This window comes from Spermophilus citellus, assembly GCF_964194105.1.
Source record: "Spermophilus citellus genome assembly, chromosome: 6".
Lineage (NCBI taxonomy): Eukaryota > Metazoa > Chordata > Mammalia > Rodentia > Sciuridae > Spermophilus > Spermophilus citellus.
This window is the reverse complement of record NC_138187.1, coordinates 129675684-129690500: the sequence shown is the minus strand read 5'-3', so window position 1 is coordinate 129690500 and position 14817 is coordinate 129675684. Positions and strand designations below refer to the sequence as shown.

General features: G+C 42.3%; 1 protein-coding gene across 5 annotated transcripts in view; it reads left to right on the top strand.

Moving 5' to 3' along the window:
- The window catches only part of SRGAP2 (SLIT-ROBO Rho GTPase activating protein 2), a 249968-nt gene that overhangs the window by 171484 nt on the left and 63667 nt on the right, over positions 1-14817 (top strand). For all 5 annotated transcript variants that reach the window (XM_081299355.1, XM_081299354.1, XM_081299356.1 and 2 more), the window contains 3 exons: positions 1132-1194; positions 8872-9087; positions 9711-9839. In XM_081299355.1, the coding sequence (XP_081155481.1) occupies positions 1132-1194; positions 8872-9087; positions 9711-9839 (408 nt within the window). The remainder of the gene's footprint in view (positions 1-1131; positions 1195-8871; positions 9088-9710; positions 9840-14817) is intronic.

Genomic DNA, 14817 nt, shown 5'->3' with positions numbered 1-14817 from the left:
GAAAAATATTTTACCACTGTCTAGAGTGATGATTTTTTTAGTGGTAGGAATTCAGGGTTACTTTGTTTTCTCTTTTGATGGTTTTTCCACTTTCCTTGTTATAATAAATATATTACTTTTGTAATCAGAAAAGGTATTTTTAAGACAAAGATGTATGCATCTTGGGAAAAAAAGCAAGATTTATAATGATTTTGTTTCTGAATAAAAGGGCACATCCCTTCTTGCCTGGGCATTTAGCTATGCCAAGACAGTATTATAACTTCTGTTAGAAAGATGCTGGTATCTGAATTTTTATAGTAAAGAATTAGAGGGGCCTGGCAGAAGACACAACAAGGGCTTTCCTTATCAATTCCGCCATGAGGCCAATCGGTTTTATCCCCTGCTCCCTTGGGCTTGGCATATAACATTCTGTTCAGAAGCCATGACTCTTTCCTTCCTGCTTCCTCATTCTTCTCTATTTCTACTGTTCTCTGTGGTTAGATGCCAGCCCTGGGTGGCAGCAACACAGAATCTGAGAGCTACCACTGCTCAGAATTAACCAGTTGAAAACCCCTTAACAGATATTATCAGAATCAGGTACCCTTAGCTCAGGTTGCAAGCAGTCATTATTGAAGAACCACTTCCTTGAGAGTTTGGAGTAGAAATAAAGCCAGTGAGAAGTACAATTCCTTCCTGCTTGAACTTATTTAGTTAGGGACTTTGAAGTCCTTGAATGTTGATATGCTTTTTCCTCTCTCATCCTATTATGCATCTTTCCTTTGTAATCCTTTGGCATGTTTGTCTACAAGTATCTGAGAAGGCATGCTCCACCTAACAACTGTTGCTAGGTAGGATGTGGCTTTCAAGCCTGCTCTTTGGGGACCAATTGAAAAATCAAAGGCTATAACCCATTTTCCCTCTACACGATTGCTTTTGCTGGGCTACTGAAAGGGCACATTTCATTTTATTAAAACTCTTTGAGTAATCTGACCATAATTGGGTCTGAACCGAGTGGTTATCTGATTTGCTGGGTTAAATAATGGGCCTTAATTGAGTCTGTGTTATTTGTAGAGCCAGTGCTGCTCTTGCCTTTGTTGCCCCCTCCTCCCTCCTTCTGTTTCCCAATTAACCTTCATTCCTCTTTCCTTGCAGAGTAAAGAAGTCGGCCAGCAGCTCCAAGATGATTTGATGAAGGTCCTGAACGAGCTCTATTCGGTAAATCAGATGGGTTGCTGGGCTCTTTAACAAGCAGAGGGAAGCAGCATTTGGCAGCTGGCAGCCATAGTCACGTCAGCAGCCCTGAACTGAGCTGAGGTTGAGGACAGTGCATGCTCTCTATTGGGGGTGACCCCACCCATTTCTTTGTTCACACTCTTGATTTTCAAAACGAACAAGCCCCCAAAACACTTCCTCAGAATAATATCCTTCCTCCACTGTGCAAGTTCACGATGGCTTCATTTGAGGCATCACCTCAAAACACCAGTCAACGGCTAGGTCACCAACCCAGCTGACACCATTAGCAGCAGCAACCAGGGACCCCAATTTTAATGGCAAGGGACACAGCCTGTATTGCACCATTAACATTTGCCTCTTGGAAGCACTTATCGTCCAAGTTTTATGTCAGATCTTGGATTGATCTTGATTTGAGATTAGAGCAAATGCTGTAGAGGGAAGTGTAGACTCCTAAATGTCCCAGCATAAGGGTCCCGTTCAGACAGGCAGAGCCCACTGTGAATACGCAGGCTGTGGGCTTGGAGGAGAGAGCCCAGTCTGTTCTGAGACACCTGGCACTTCAGTGGATGATGGGTTCTTCTTCATGTTCTGAGATGTGGTTGTGGTCTTGTTCTCCCCCAGCCACATTCTGTAGTTATAATAAACACACACACACACACACAAACACACACACACACACACACGTACACGTACACGTACATCAAGGAAATTTCTGCTCCCATAAGTGGAATACTTCAATTGTGCAGCACCTGACAAGGATCCCTTCTCCAGCTCTGTTATATCGCCCTGTGTGTCATTTTCCAGGGTTGTCCCATCCTATTTGGAGGTGAAATTGGTTTTCTGTGTTCATTTGTTTATTCCCTCCCTCCCCTCTTCCCTTTCTTCCTTCCTTTTTCCCTTCCTCCCTCCTTGCTTCTTTTCCTCCTTTTCTCTCTCCCTCTCTCCCTTCCTTCCTATCTTTCTTTAATTCACAGGAAAGCAGGCAGCAGCGACATACATAACAGGCATCTGGGGTCAGAGAATTCCATGTTCTTGGTCCAGAGCCCAGGCGTGTCCGTTTTGTCATGGCAACTGCTAAGCAAGTAAATAGTGTAGTGTGGTCATCTGACCCGTCTGCAGCAAAGCTCGGTTCATTGTAAATTTCTACTCTGTGACTCTTCTGCTATGAAGACAACCAAGTAGACAGCAGGGTACCCTTTGGTTCAGCTCCCGGGTTTTCATTTTTCTCAAATACAGTTTATGTCTTTTAAAAATAGAAGCACACGGATGGGAACCATTTTCAGATTGGAAGAGTTTCCTGAATTTGGTCTTTTCAGTGCTTCTGCTCTTTATTTTTAGAGCATCTTCTAGGCACCAACAAGAGCTATTATTCCTTTTTTCTGGCAGAGAATTCACTAAGATGGAAGATGACACATGTCATTATAGGAATTCTTATATTTTCCCATAAGCATCTTTGACCTCCGCTATTTGCAGCTCTTTCTAGGGGCGAGTTAGTTGGATACCAGAAAACCCCAGACCCACTCAAATCTAGTGTGCTCCTTTGGCCATGGGACTTAAGACAGCAAAGGAGGAATAGTGACCATCTGTTAGCTTTTACCCAGAGTCCTAGATCTCTTCATAAGCTATGACTTAAAAAGTAAGCGAAAGGGTACAGGCAATGCCAGAGTAAAGAAGAAAATCCTGGAACTTGCTACTCTGGTCTGAGGACCAAGTTTGTACTTCTAACTATAATCTTCAGGCCACCTCATATAGGCCAGTAAGCAGTCTATGCAGAGCTAGAATATTCCCACTGATATTCAAACTGAGAATTGACTAAGTATGGTGTCTCCTGTTGTGAGGTGCTAGAATTGACTAAGTATGGTGTCTCCTGTTGTGAGGTGCCTTGGTACACAGTCTTATAATCTGTCTAAGATCTATGTAAAAATTTGATATATTCCTCAAAGAGGTGATGGGAAGAGAAGAAAAGAGTAGAGGACACCAGAAAGTTCCAGAGAAAGCAGAACAGTATGATGCAATGATTCCCATTCAGGGTAATCCCCCACCACCACCACCAAAAGGACTTTTGGCAGTGTCTGCAGTATTCTTAGTTGTCAGAACTGGACAACTAAAATCTAGTAAGTAGAGGCCAAGAGTGCTACTAATATCCTGCAATGTCCAGGATATTCCATCACGACAAAGAATTATCTCCCCCAAAATGTCAGTAGTACTAAGTTTGAGACATCTGTGTCTGGTGACTAGAGTCTCCTGAATTAGGCAACATAGAGTGTTGACTGCTAGCTATATGAACGTGGGATACCCTAATGTCTATGACCCTGATGTCAGGTATCTCCATATCCTGGGGGATGGGCTCATTGGGGGAGTTATAATTTCAGAAATATCAGACTACAGTTAAGGATCAAATTAATTCACAGATTCTGTAGACTATTAAAGGGTTCAAAGAATAGAACTAAGAGTTGTTTCTTCTACAGGGGTGACATTAGCTTTTGACTGGTTTGAATAAAGGCACATGGGATTGGGATGTGGAACCCTGCAACCTAGGACTGAAGTGTTTCTTGGGACATGAGACTTTCAGTGCTGAAACTGGGAAAGTCCTGAGTAAAACAGGATGATTTGTCACTGTGGTGGGATAGTGGTCTCATCAAGTAGGAAGCCAGCACTACTGTATATTGGCTTAGGGAAGTGCTAGCTATGGACACTCTCAGAGGAGTTAGGAAGAGAATAAGAAAGAATTCTTGTAAGGAACTTTACCTCTGTTTGCTCTGTAGGAAAGTAAGAGTCAGTCTCTCTCTCTCTCTCTCTCTGTCTCTCTCTCTCTCTCTCTCTCTCTCTCTCCCCCCCCACCCCTGTAGGCAATAGAAGTTATTTGTGGGCACTAAAAAAAAGGGAATCAAGAATGTAAGAGATCTGCCATATTTACCAGTGCCCTTCTTACTTCACACTTGCCCCTTATGTCCATGAATAATTCTTTTTGGGAACCAATTACCCACGGGTTGGTAATTTAAGTACTTTTGAACCTGATGAACCAAGGGGCCAAACCCAGGTGTTTCCAAATAAAGATGCCTTTGGATGAGAAGCCCAGAATCCCACCATAAGTGGCCAGCTGCCCCTCTGCACCTTCCTCTTTTCTGCCTGAAGGGCTTTGATTTCCCTGACTTGGCATTCTGTGCCAGGGCCACTTCCACAGCTGCTATTCAGAGAGCAATCTTCTGCACGTGTTTCTCCCCCATCATGAACTGGCTAGCTTGGAAACCAGGGGATAAGTGGTTTTCATTCTCTGACTGATGCTCTAGGAATGCCTTTGAAGTCAGAGCCCACTGCTTCCTAAAGAACTCTGGGATTGTCTGCCTCAGTTACACTCAGAGACTATCTGGAAAAGTCCAGAAAGGCCCTACAGGAAGGATGTGCAGATACAGAAGGATATGTAGAGGCACAGAAGCCACATGGATTGGCTAAATATGAAGAGTCAAGGAAACCCTGGACTTGAAAGAGGAGATTGGGACACTCTGGAGCTGTTGTCACCTAGAGGTTTTGTGCTACAGTATATGTCCCCTTGACTTGTGTAGCAGCTGTTTGCTGCAAGCTACTTCAGCCTGGTGTTCAGCACCTGTTCCCTGAAGCAGTGGCAGCTAATAGTCCTCCAACTCTGCTTATCTGTTTGATCCTGGCACTGGACAGTGGGAATACAAAGAGGTGTCCCTAAACTCAAGACATTTAGTTTTGATAGGGGGAGACAGAAAAATAAGACAGCAAGTAAAAAATTAGGTAAGAACTCTTATAATCTGCATGAGAGAAGAGCATGAATTAGGCTCCTTGGAAAGGCATTTGAGTTGAATCTTAATTGCTAAGAACTCTTAGTCTTCTCTATATGTTCCCATTTTTTTCCTTTTATACCCATCCAGGGAAAACAATCCCATCCATTGTTCATGATGAAATATCTTTATATTTTTTATTCATCTCTTGAGGCTATTGCTAATAGATTATTTTCAAAGTTTTATTCTGTCTGTATACTATTTCTTCTAAATTGCTTGTTCAGTTCTGGGTATTTAAATATTTTCCTTAAATGTCTGGTAATCCTTAGCTGGCTGATCATATTTTAAAGTAAGGCACTGAAAAGTCCTGTGTTGACCATGGCCCTCACTGTAGGGGCCATGTCTTTGGGGAAGCCCCAGCATCAGTATTTTTTTTTAATCTTTTATCTTGGATAGATTACTAAGAGATGGTTCTTTTGATCTCCCTCTTATGTCTGGGGACTGAATTGAAAGAGGTCTGGGCCATCTCAACATTACAGAAGTTGCCATTGATCCTCCTGGTTTAAGTTCAGTACTCCTATCCTCAGATGAGCCCGGTATTCCCCAGTTTGTGGCCACTTTCTAAGAAATAAGCCTCAGTCACCCATTGTGATTAGGGAGGGGATTTGGGATCTGACTTTCTCAGGCTTTCAGTAATTTCTTGTTTTTAGCTCCACCTTCATCCCACTGCCACCTATTTCTCTTGAGACTTCTGTGATATGTCTGGTTGCTTCTTGGCTCTCCCTACAATTGATTTAGGATTCAGTAGGTCAGTTACTACTTGCTTATCTGCTTGTCAGAGTTTGATTCTTTCTTTTTGTTTTCCTCAGTTTACACCTAAAAAATTAGTAATAGCCAGGCATGGTAGTGCATTCCTGTAATCCCAGCAACTCTGGAGGCTGAGACTGAAAGATTGCAAATTGGAGGCCAGCTATGCAATTTAGCAAGACTCTGTCACAAAACAACAAATAAAAAGGACTGTGCAGTAACTCCGTGATAGAGCAACCCTGAATTCAATCCCTAGTACCAAAAAAAAGTAATAATGAAAACTCTTTTCTGTCCTTTTAGTGTAACTTATGGAGGTAACAGAGCTAAATGCATGAATTTAGTATTTAGTTTTTCAAAGTAAAGTGAGTGTTCTTTGAAGAACTGAGAATTTAGAATTCTGAGTTTCTCCTCTAATTTATTTGCTCACTATATATGTTTCTCTAAGTCCTACCTTGATTTTCCTGTTTCCTCAGTTGTTTACTATTACTTATTTAAGCTTCAGCCTCTGGGTGCTTCAGTTTTCCCTTGAGTTAGAGGGTACAAGTAACATTTCTTCCACATTTTCCACAGAGTAGATGATTCATTGTCATTAAGTCATTTGGGCAACCATTTGATGGTAAAGCTACCATGTGTACATGACATATTTTCCTTAGGAAGTTTTAGTTTCTTAGAGTAGATAATATTTTACTCTTTCTTTGATGGGGAGGGGTATTGGGGATTAGACCAGGGATTAGACTGCCATCCAATGCTTTGTTTTGAGATAGGGTCTCCCTAAGTTGCCAAGGCTGACCTTGATCTTGTAATTCTCTTGCCTCATGGGTATTTGGGTTTCCAGTCATGTGCCACCGTGCCTAGCTTTTAAAATCTTTTAATGAGAGATTTCTTTAAGTACTTTTGGCTTCGGAAGGAACAATATAAATTATTGATTTTTATTACTTCATCTGTTTGTTGTTGGCACTATTCTTTGAGCTCCTTTGTCTGTCATGTTCATTCATAATATTTCCTCTTTCATCATAAAATGGGAAATCACATTCTTAAAAATCATTCACTTTCACAACTTATTTACTTGAGCATTTGAAGGCCTTTGTCAGAATCAGGTAAAAAAAAACAAAAAAAAAAAAAAAACAGAGAAAGGAGTTCCCATCCACCAGGAGAACAGATGGCCTCTTTCCCACTTCTTAGTCAACCTGCAAAACTGGGGATCTGTTTGAATTACTTAGAAAAGCTTTTTAATACCCTTAGTTGTTAATATTGCTTCTCCTATATAGAGAATATGCAAAGTATAAGCAGAGTGGATCTTATGGGAAATGGTGTCAGGTTTAGAATAAGCTGATTTAAAGCATTCTGCATCCAAAATGAGACAGAGTTTAGATTCTAATGCACTCTGATTGTGTCAATACCTCAGTATTCTTTATTCCTTCCTCCCCCTCCCACTGATCCTAAGGGATTAGAATACTCACAGAGCCCCTCTAGCCCAGGTTTTCTCAACCTTGGCACCACTGACATTTTGAACCAAATAATTTTTTGTTATAGGGGGTACCCTGTGTATAGGATGTGCAGCAGCATTCCCATTAGCAATCCCCAAGGTGTCACAAGCAAAAATATTTCCAGACATTGCTAAATGTCCCCTGGGTGAGATACTGCTCTAACTCAAGTTCCTAAATAAAACCAATTTTGCTTTTCAAGTCTCCCTTGAATTTACTTAACCTTTCCTCCCAACTGATTCAGCTCCAGTCCTATGCAGTGATTTAGTGGTAAAGAATGTGGCCTTTGAAGTTTGATAGACCTAAATTTGAATTCTGACTGCCACTTACTAGTCGTGTGACTTTGAGTGCCATAGTTAATCTCTTTAGCCCCATTTCCTCCTCTTTAGGAGTGGAAATAATAATATGTCTTTCACAGAGATGTTGTGAGGATTCACTGAGGTGGTGTACAGAGAACCCCTGACACACAGCATGCACTAAGTGGTAGAGATTATTATAAATATTAATACTGTACCCTTGCTGTCCCTTGCGAGTGGTCAGCCATGTGCACATGTATGCATGTCTCTCTCACACACACACACACACACACACACACACACACACACACACACACACACAGCTCCTACACTATTTCTCCCTTTCAAAGAAATTTCATAGCATCAAAACTTCAGCACTCTCGAACTTCAGATGGCTAGGTTTGTGGTCAAGCATTTGTAATTCCCTGATGGAAGGTAGCAATATCCTTGAAAGCTCCAGCAGAGCACGGCATCATGTGGCTGGAAGCAGTAATTTGGGGAGGACTGGAAACAAGGTCAAGTTCCAGGCTTCCTGGTCTCATTGCTAAGAAATGGAATTGAATTCCTAGACAGTGCTTTGGTGGAAAATTTGAAAATGGTGTCCCTCTTTTTCTTTTACTTCTTGTAGTAACTCTAGTTATACTTAATAGGGATTTTATTCCTTCCCTGACTCTTACCTGAATCATGCAAGTATCTCATGGTTGTTGTCTAGATTGTAGAACTGCTGCACAGATGAAATGAGCAAATGTGTGTGTGACATTTGCACAAAGCCAGGAATATGCTATGTGCTCAGAATGTAAGAACTGCCATGGCTGTTGCTCTAGTGCTGTGAGGAAGTGTATAATACAGTTGAAGCAGGATGGTTGGGAGAGCTATGGAGGCTTTTCCTCTACCCTGTTTTATAGCTGAAAGGTACAAATAGTATAGACTACTCCACAGGCCATGCAGCCCTCTTTGGGGCACTGAGAGAGGTGGTGTTTCCGTCTAGTGGGTAATTGTGAGGTGAGCAAGCCATAGGAAATCCCTGGGCTCGTATAAGACTAATGATTACAAATGGTAATAAATAGAATTGAATAATACATGAAGAGCAGACACGAAGTCATTTCAATAAAAAGACACCTTGGGTTAGTTCTGCTTCCCTGTGCTTTGGAACTGCTTTTATTATATAGTGTTTGCTGAACCAAACCCTTCTGGATTTTTCCCTTGGGGGGATGAGGATGTTGCTTCCTGGGGAAGAGGACTGGCTGAGTCTTTTAGTCTGTAAAGCGGAGAGTTGACCCCATTGGCTTGACCTCTGGGGTGGGGGTGGGGGATGTCTTGCAGGTCATGAAGACATATCACATGTACAATGCCGACAGCATCAGTGCTCAGAGCAAACTAAAGGAGGCCGAGAAGCAAGAGGAGAAGCAAATTGGTAAATCTGTGAAGCAGGAGGACCGGCAGACCCCACGCTCCCCTGACTCCACCGCCAATGTCCGCATTGAAGAGAAACATGTCCGGAGGAGCTCAGTGAAGAAGATTGAGAAGATGAAAGAGAAGGTATGTAGGCTCTAGCAGCTGTACAGGCAGGGAGAATGTTCTGGAAGGCAGGACTGATAAAAATTTTCCAGTAGGGAAAGAAGAGCAGAACACAGAAACTCTGGGTTCCTTTACCAAAAGAGCCCTTTCTCTGTCCTGGCAGGAATCCTAGGTATTGAAGGATGCATGTCCACTCCAAGTTTTCAACCTCCAGCACATAGACAAGAAACAGTAGTCACCCTTCCCTGCTCATTTTCTAAATTGAGCAAAATATCTTGCTGCCTCAGGAAGTGGGGGGAGACTGAGGACCTTGGGTTCACCTTTAGGCATCAGGTGTTCAGAGGCTGGGGTAAGTGACACCTCCTCCAGGTTGGCAGTGCAAGGATGGAGAATGATATTTGAAGATAGACTTAAAGTGGGGCACGCATTTAAAGTAGGGAGCCTCATTAACCTTTGCTGAGTTGATCTACATTATGCCCTTGGATCTCATTAAGCAGAATTAGAACCCAATTTAAAGTAGATGCGCATAGGGAGTAGCAGCACAGTTGTGGTTCTTGAATGTACTGTACTTTCATCTCCCGGAGAACAGTCTCCCCTTTAAAAAAAAAAAGAAAAGTAAAATTTAACTTCTGTTTCCTTTTCAGCGCCAAGCCAAGTACACCGAGAATAAATTGAAGGCCATTAAAGCCCGGAATGAATACTTATTGGCTTTGGAGGCAACCAATGCCTCTGTCTTCAAGTACTACATCCACGACCTGTCTGATCTTATTGATGTAAGTGCTTAAAGCTGGGGGGCCTATGGGCTCCTCTACCCTGGCTTCAGAATCCTTAACACACATTCTCCAATTCTGTTGTTCAGGCATCTGGGGCATTTTGAGACAATTACAAAAAGATGATAGCCATGATCCGTTAGGAGATTGCCAGGTTCCAAGTTCTGGGTGACGCATTTTGTTTGTTTCATTCACTTCTCACTACAGTCCCTGGAGGAAGACATTATTATCTCTAGTTTTATTGATTAACATTCAGAGAGTTTAGATGACTTACCCAGAGCTAGTAAGTGACAGAAGTAACCTGGTATTAGGTGTCAGGTGTTCAGAGGCTGGGGTAAGTGACACCTCCTCCAGGTTGGCAGTGCAAGGAGGAAAATGATATTTGAAGATAGACTCAAAGTGGGGCACGCGTTTAAAGTAGGGAGCCTCATAATCCCAGAAGTTCAGGAGGCTGAGGCAGGAAGATCACAAGTCCAAGGCCAGCCTCAGCAACTTCGTGAGATCCTAAGCAACTTGGTGAAAGCCTGTCTCAAAATAAAAATGGCTCATGATGTAGCACAGTAGTAAAACACCCCCTGGGTTCAATCCCAAGTACCAAAAAAAACAAGTGACAGAGGCAAAATTTGTACCTAAATCTTACTAAATCAAGATCCATGACCACAGCACTCTTTGGATTTCTAGGAAATACTCAGCAACTTGTATGGTGAAGTAATGACAAGAGCTAGAGTAAGAATGTCATACTTTACATTTATGTAGCACTTACTGTTTATTTTTCTGGTATTATCTCCTTTGATTATCACAACACCATATGGATAAGTAATGCTGTCTCCAGTTTGTAGTTGAGGAAACTAGTGGTCCAGAGGGTTAAGAGACTTACCTACCCAAGGTTACAGATTTGCAGTGTACCACAAATTATGTTCCTATCAGGAATTATCCAGATGCCACTAACATCAGGACCATTCTTTTTGAGATGTGGCACATGGACAATCTAGAGAAGCAGGTTAGTAGGCACATATGTTTTGCATGAAGTAGGCATCTCCTTTTATCTTTGGCCTTATGGGTCAGTCTTGATCTTGATCCTCCTGTTGTTTTCCTCAGACCTTATAGTTGAGTCTTGTAGTCTCTACCCTTCATCTGGCCCAATTCCAGAGCCAGTCCTAGATAAAGCTACATTGGCGTACTTTTCTTACCTCTCCCTCTGGTCATCAAAGTGAAGCAATTGGAAGCAACTAGAAGCAACTGATGGAGCATCAGCCTCCCAGTCTCTAGGGCTTCAGGTGTATCCCTGTATCCTGTTTGAGGCCTGGCATTTGCTTTGGGCTCTCAGCAACAGCAACTGGGTCTTGCAAGCCTCTGGCCAGACTGAAAATGCTTGCTGCCTCAGTTTCTCCACAAGCAAACCTGTCATACTGCGCAACATCATATGGGGGTCTGATCTAAGATTCACTGATCTCTAAATAGCTGGTTCATCTTGGCCTGTCGCTGAACTGTTCTAGAACTCTTCTGTGGTTTCCCACTGCTCCACCCCCCAGCAAACTAAAGAGCTGGACTAGACCATTTGTACTTAAATCTGGCCCCCATCAGAGTTGCTTGGGGAACTTTTCCAAAATACAGATTCCTATTTCCCTTTGACCAGGGAGTTTTGATTTGGTAGATTTGGGGCTGTTAATGCCCTGTATGTCATTGCTTCCCTGGGTAAGTGGAGCCTTGGTCTCTGTTCAGGCACCTCTTTGTTCTCTCTGCTTGTTGATGCTAATCTGAACACTGTCTTTCAAAAGAGGTCAGAGCCCTAAACAAGATCCTCTTCTCCTCAGGGCAGCAACTCCTCACTATTGGGAAGAGGCCTGTTCTTGGCCTGAGAAAGAGAATCTGTTCTTTCTTATGCTCAATTCCCACCATTTATCTTGCATTTGGTTAAAATATTTTTTAAAAAGAAAAGATTGTACAGGCTGCCACACCTCTAATGCTGGTTTGCTGTCTTCCCTTTCTGTTGCCCCTGGGGTCCCTGTCCTACACTTTCACCAAAATTCTGACCTTAGGGGAAGACAAGGGCTACTTCTCTATTAGTCACAACCTTCTTCATCAGACATGAGCAGGTGTTTTAAAATCAGTGTAAAAAAGCAAGCTATTTGGGGCCTTACTTTCATCACTTTTTTTAAGGCCTGTTAAGAACTAACTTTACAGGATGTGGTGTGAACTGCCATTAAAAAAGAGGACAGCCCGGGCATGGGTCTAGGGAACTGTCAGCAAGTCTAGGGTGACAGCATTCCAGGCCACAGGGTAGTACATTTGTTCTTTTTTCTTTGCTGTTGTATTTTGGTATCCGATTTGTTTATTGTTTGAGGTTTGTTTTTTATAGGGTGAGGACAGATTAGTTACTCTTTTTAGGAAAAGCTGATAAGGTTACTCTACTCCATAAATGTTCAGTAAATATGTGAGTGAGGCTATGTGCTCAGCACCAGGGGTAAAAATGGAATATAATAGTTTTGCCTGAGAGGTATTTATAGACTCTAGGTGTTTTACACCTTGGGTCATGATCCGTTAAGGGTGCCATGAATTCACTTTCATGTGTCTGACCTGTTTTTTGAAATGAAGAGACTAGAGTCCGGAAAAAAATGTCAGGGTGCCTCACACTGTGAGGCTAGGTTTTATTTTGTGAAATTTTTATGTTAGGTGTGTATATGCATGCTTGTGTGCCCCTGGGTGTTCTGTGTATATGTGGGTGACAATGTAAAATATATTTCTTGTGAATTGAGGGTCAAAAGTTTGAGAGCCACTGTACTAAGATCCAGGAGGGCAGAGACTAATACTTACTTTACCTTCATAGCCCCTAGTGCTTAATATGTAGCTAAACATGGGTATGATCACTGAAGAAAGAATAGAATAGAAAAAAGAGGAAGAAGATGATCTGCTAAGCCAAGATTTGCTTCACTTTTTGTGCCTTTAATACTCATTTAGTGTGTCATTTGCATATGATGACTAAATTTGAGTGTTAGTTTCAAGAGATCTGACAAATTTGTACATTCGTATAATCTACATCTCTATCAAGATCTAGAATAAATAGCTGATGAAAGATACACTCCTGTCACCTCAGAAAGTTCCTCTTGTCTCTTCCCGGTTTCACCCTATGGCAACCACTATTGTAACTTCATTCATTACAAGTTAGTGTTGCCTGTTGTAGAATTTCACAAAGATGGGCATATACAGTATATAATTTTTTGTATATGGCTTCTTTTGCCCAGCTTTTTTTGAGCTTCATCCATGTTGTTTGTATGTATCAATAGTTTCTTTTGTTTTTCTTGCTGACCTATAATGAAAAGGGCCAAATGTGTGCTTTGGCAACAAACCAACAGAGCAGGAGTGAGCAAGGAACCTGGGTATGTTGGCATCTTGATCTTGACAGTATCCAGAACTTGCTTGAAGACATGGGATGATTCTTATTGAGGTCTGTTGCCATCTGTGTTATGTATACCATTCTGCCTTCTTTCTAGGAGTTTGAAGCTTGTATTTAAGGCAAAGAGAAGTGAAAAGAAGTTATTTTAGTCAATGCCATTACACTAACACGAGGACTAGCCTCCAACTTCTTTTTATAGTATAGTGTAAGATTTAAACTCAGACTAGAGGAGTCCATGTGAGACATCTGACACACACCAGGAAAACCTTGACTTCAGGCCCAAAAGACATTCTGAGCTCACTTGATAGCATCTAAGAACTGGAGGCACCTTGGAATGTCATTTGCCTCCCCTATATGCCTCTGGTTCCCGTAGTCAGCCTAGGAGCAGATGGGTGAATGAAGAACACAGCATTGTCCTCAAACTTAGCCTGAATATTGTGAGGGCCAGGCAACTGGACAGAGGGTCCATGACATCATGTACACCCAAGTTGGACATGAAAGAACTTGGCTTTCCCAGTAGGAAATTTTATTAAGAGCAGTGACTGTTTTCCTCTGTATGAACTTTTTATTTACTAGGTCCTTTCCAGGGTCTTTGAGACTATCAGCTGGTAAAAGATTAGTAAGCTATTGACTCCAGTTATCATACATCTGGGTGGGCTGTCATTAAATTCTTTATAAATTTGATTTCCCCTGAGAGGGTTTTCATCAAACATTTGTATAACCCAGAAATAGCCAGGGGAGTCCAGTGTGGCCACAGAACTCATCAGAAGCCATGGAAAACATGCTTTGTCCCCAGTGTGAACAAAATAACTTGCTCCCTCTGTGCACTGGGATTCTCCTGGGAATACAATGAGATATTCAAACCTCATTTACCTAGCCTTGACCAGATATTGCTTCTTTGCTAAAGGCTCAGTTTCTGGCTGTTGCCCCTGAAGACATACAGATGGCCAAAGCTCTGAAAACCTATTCTAAATAGCCCAGGTTTGCTGGAGGTGCAGAGGAGCCGGAGGGCACATTTGTGAGTCAGGCTCCCACTCATTTGCACAGAGAAGCTACCGGATGGTCATAGAAATAGAGGCAATGCTGCAGCCCAGGAGGCTGCTGCTTCCCTCAGACCCTGTACAGTAAGCAACGAAAGGCCACACCCACCCACTTAACTTGGGCCAGTATTCATACTATTTCCCAAGAAGCCAGAAATTGTTCTTGTGGTATCAATCAGATTGATAACTAAACTTTATCAAAAAGCCTACTGTGAGCAAGCCCTACTGTGTGGAAGGGTAATAAACAAGGATAAGATACCAGCCAAGTCTTGAAGAAACATACAGTGTATTTGGGGTGGTAGGAAATGGCAAACCACAGAGTAAGGGCAAGTATTCTGTATCATGTGAGGGCTTATCAGCAGAGTTCCAAGTGGATATTGGGGCGGTGTTGGCCAGGGATGCAGAGCTGGTTGGTTTCCCAGAGGCTGGGAATTTGATTCAGATCTTGAAGAGTGGGTACAATTCTAGCAGGTGAGAAGAGTGGGAAACATCTCTGGAAGAGAAAAAGCTAGGAGCTGCAGGGCAGAGGTCAGTGGATTTAGGGATA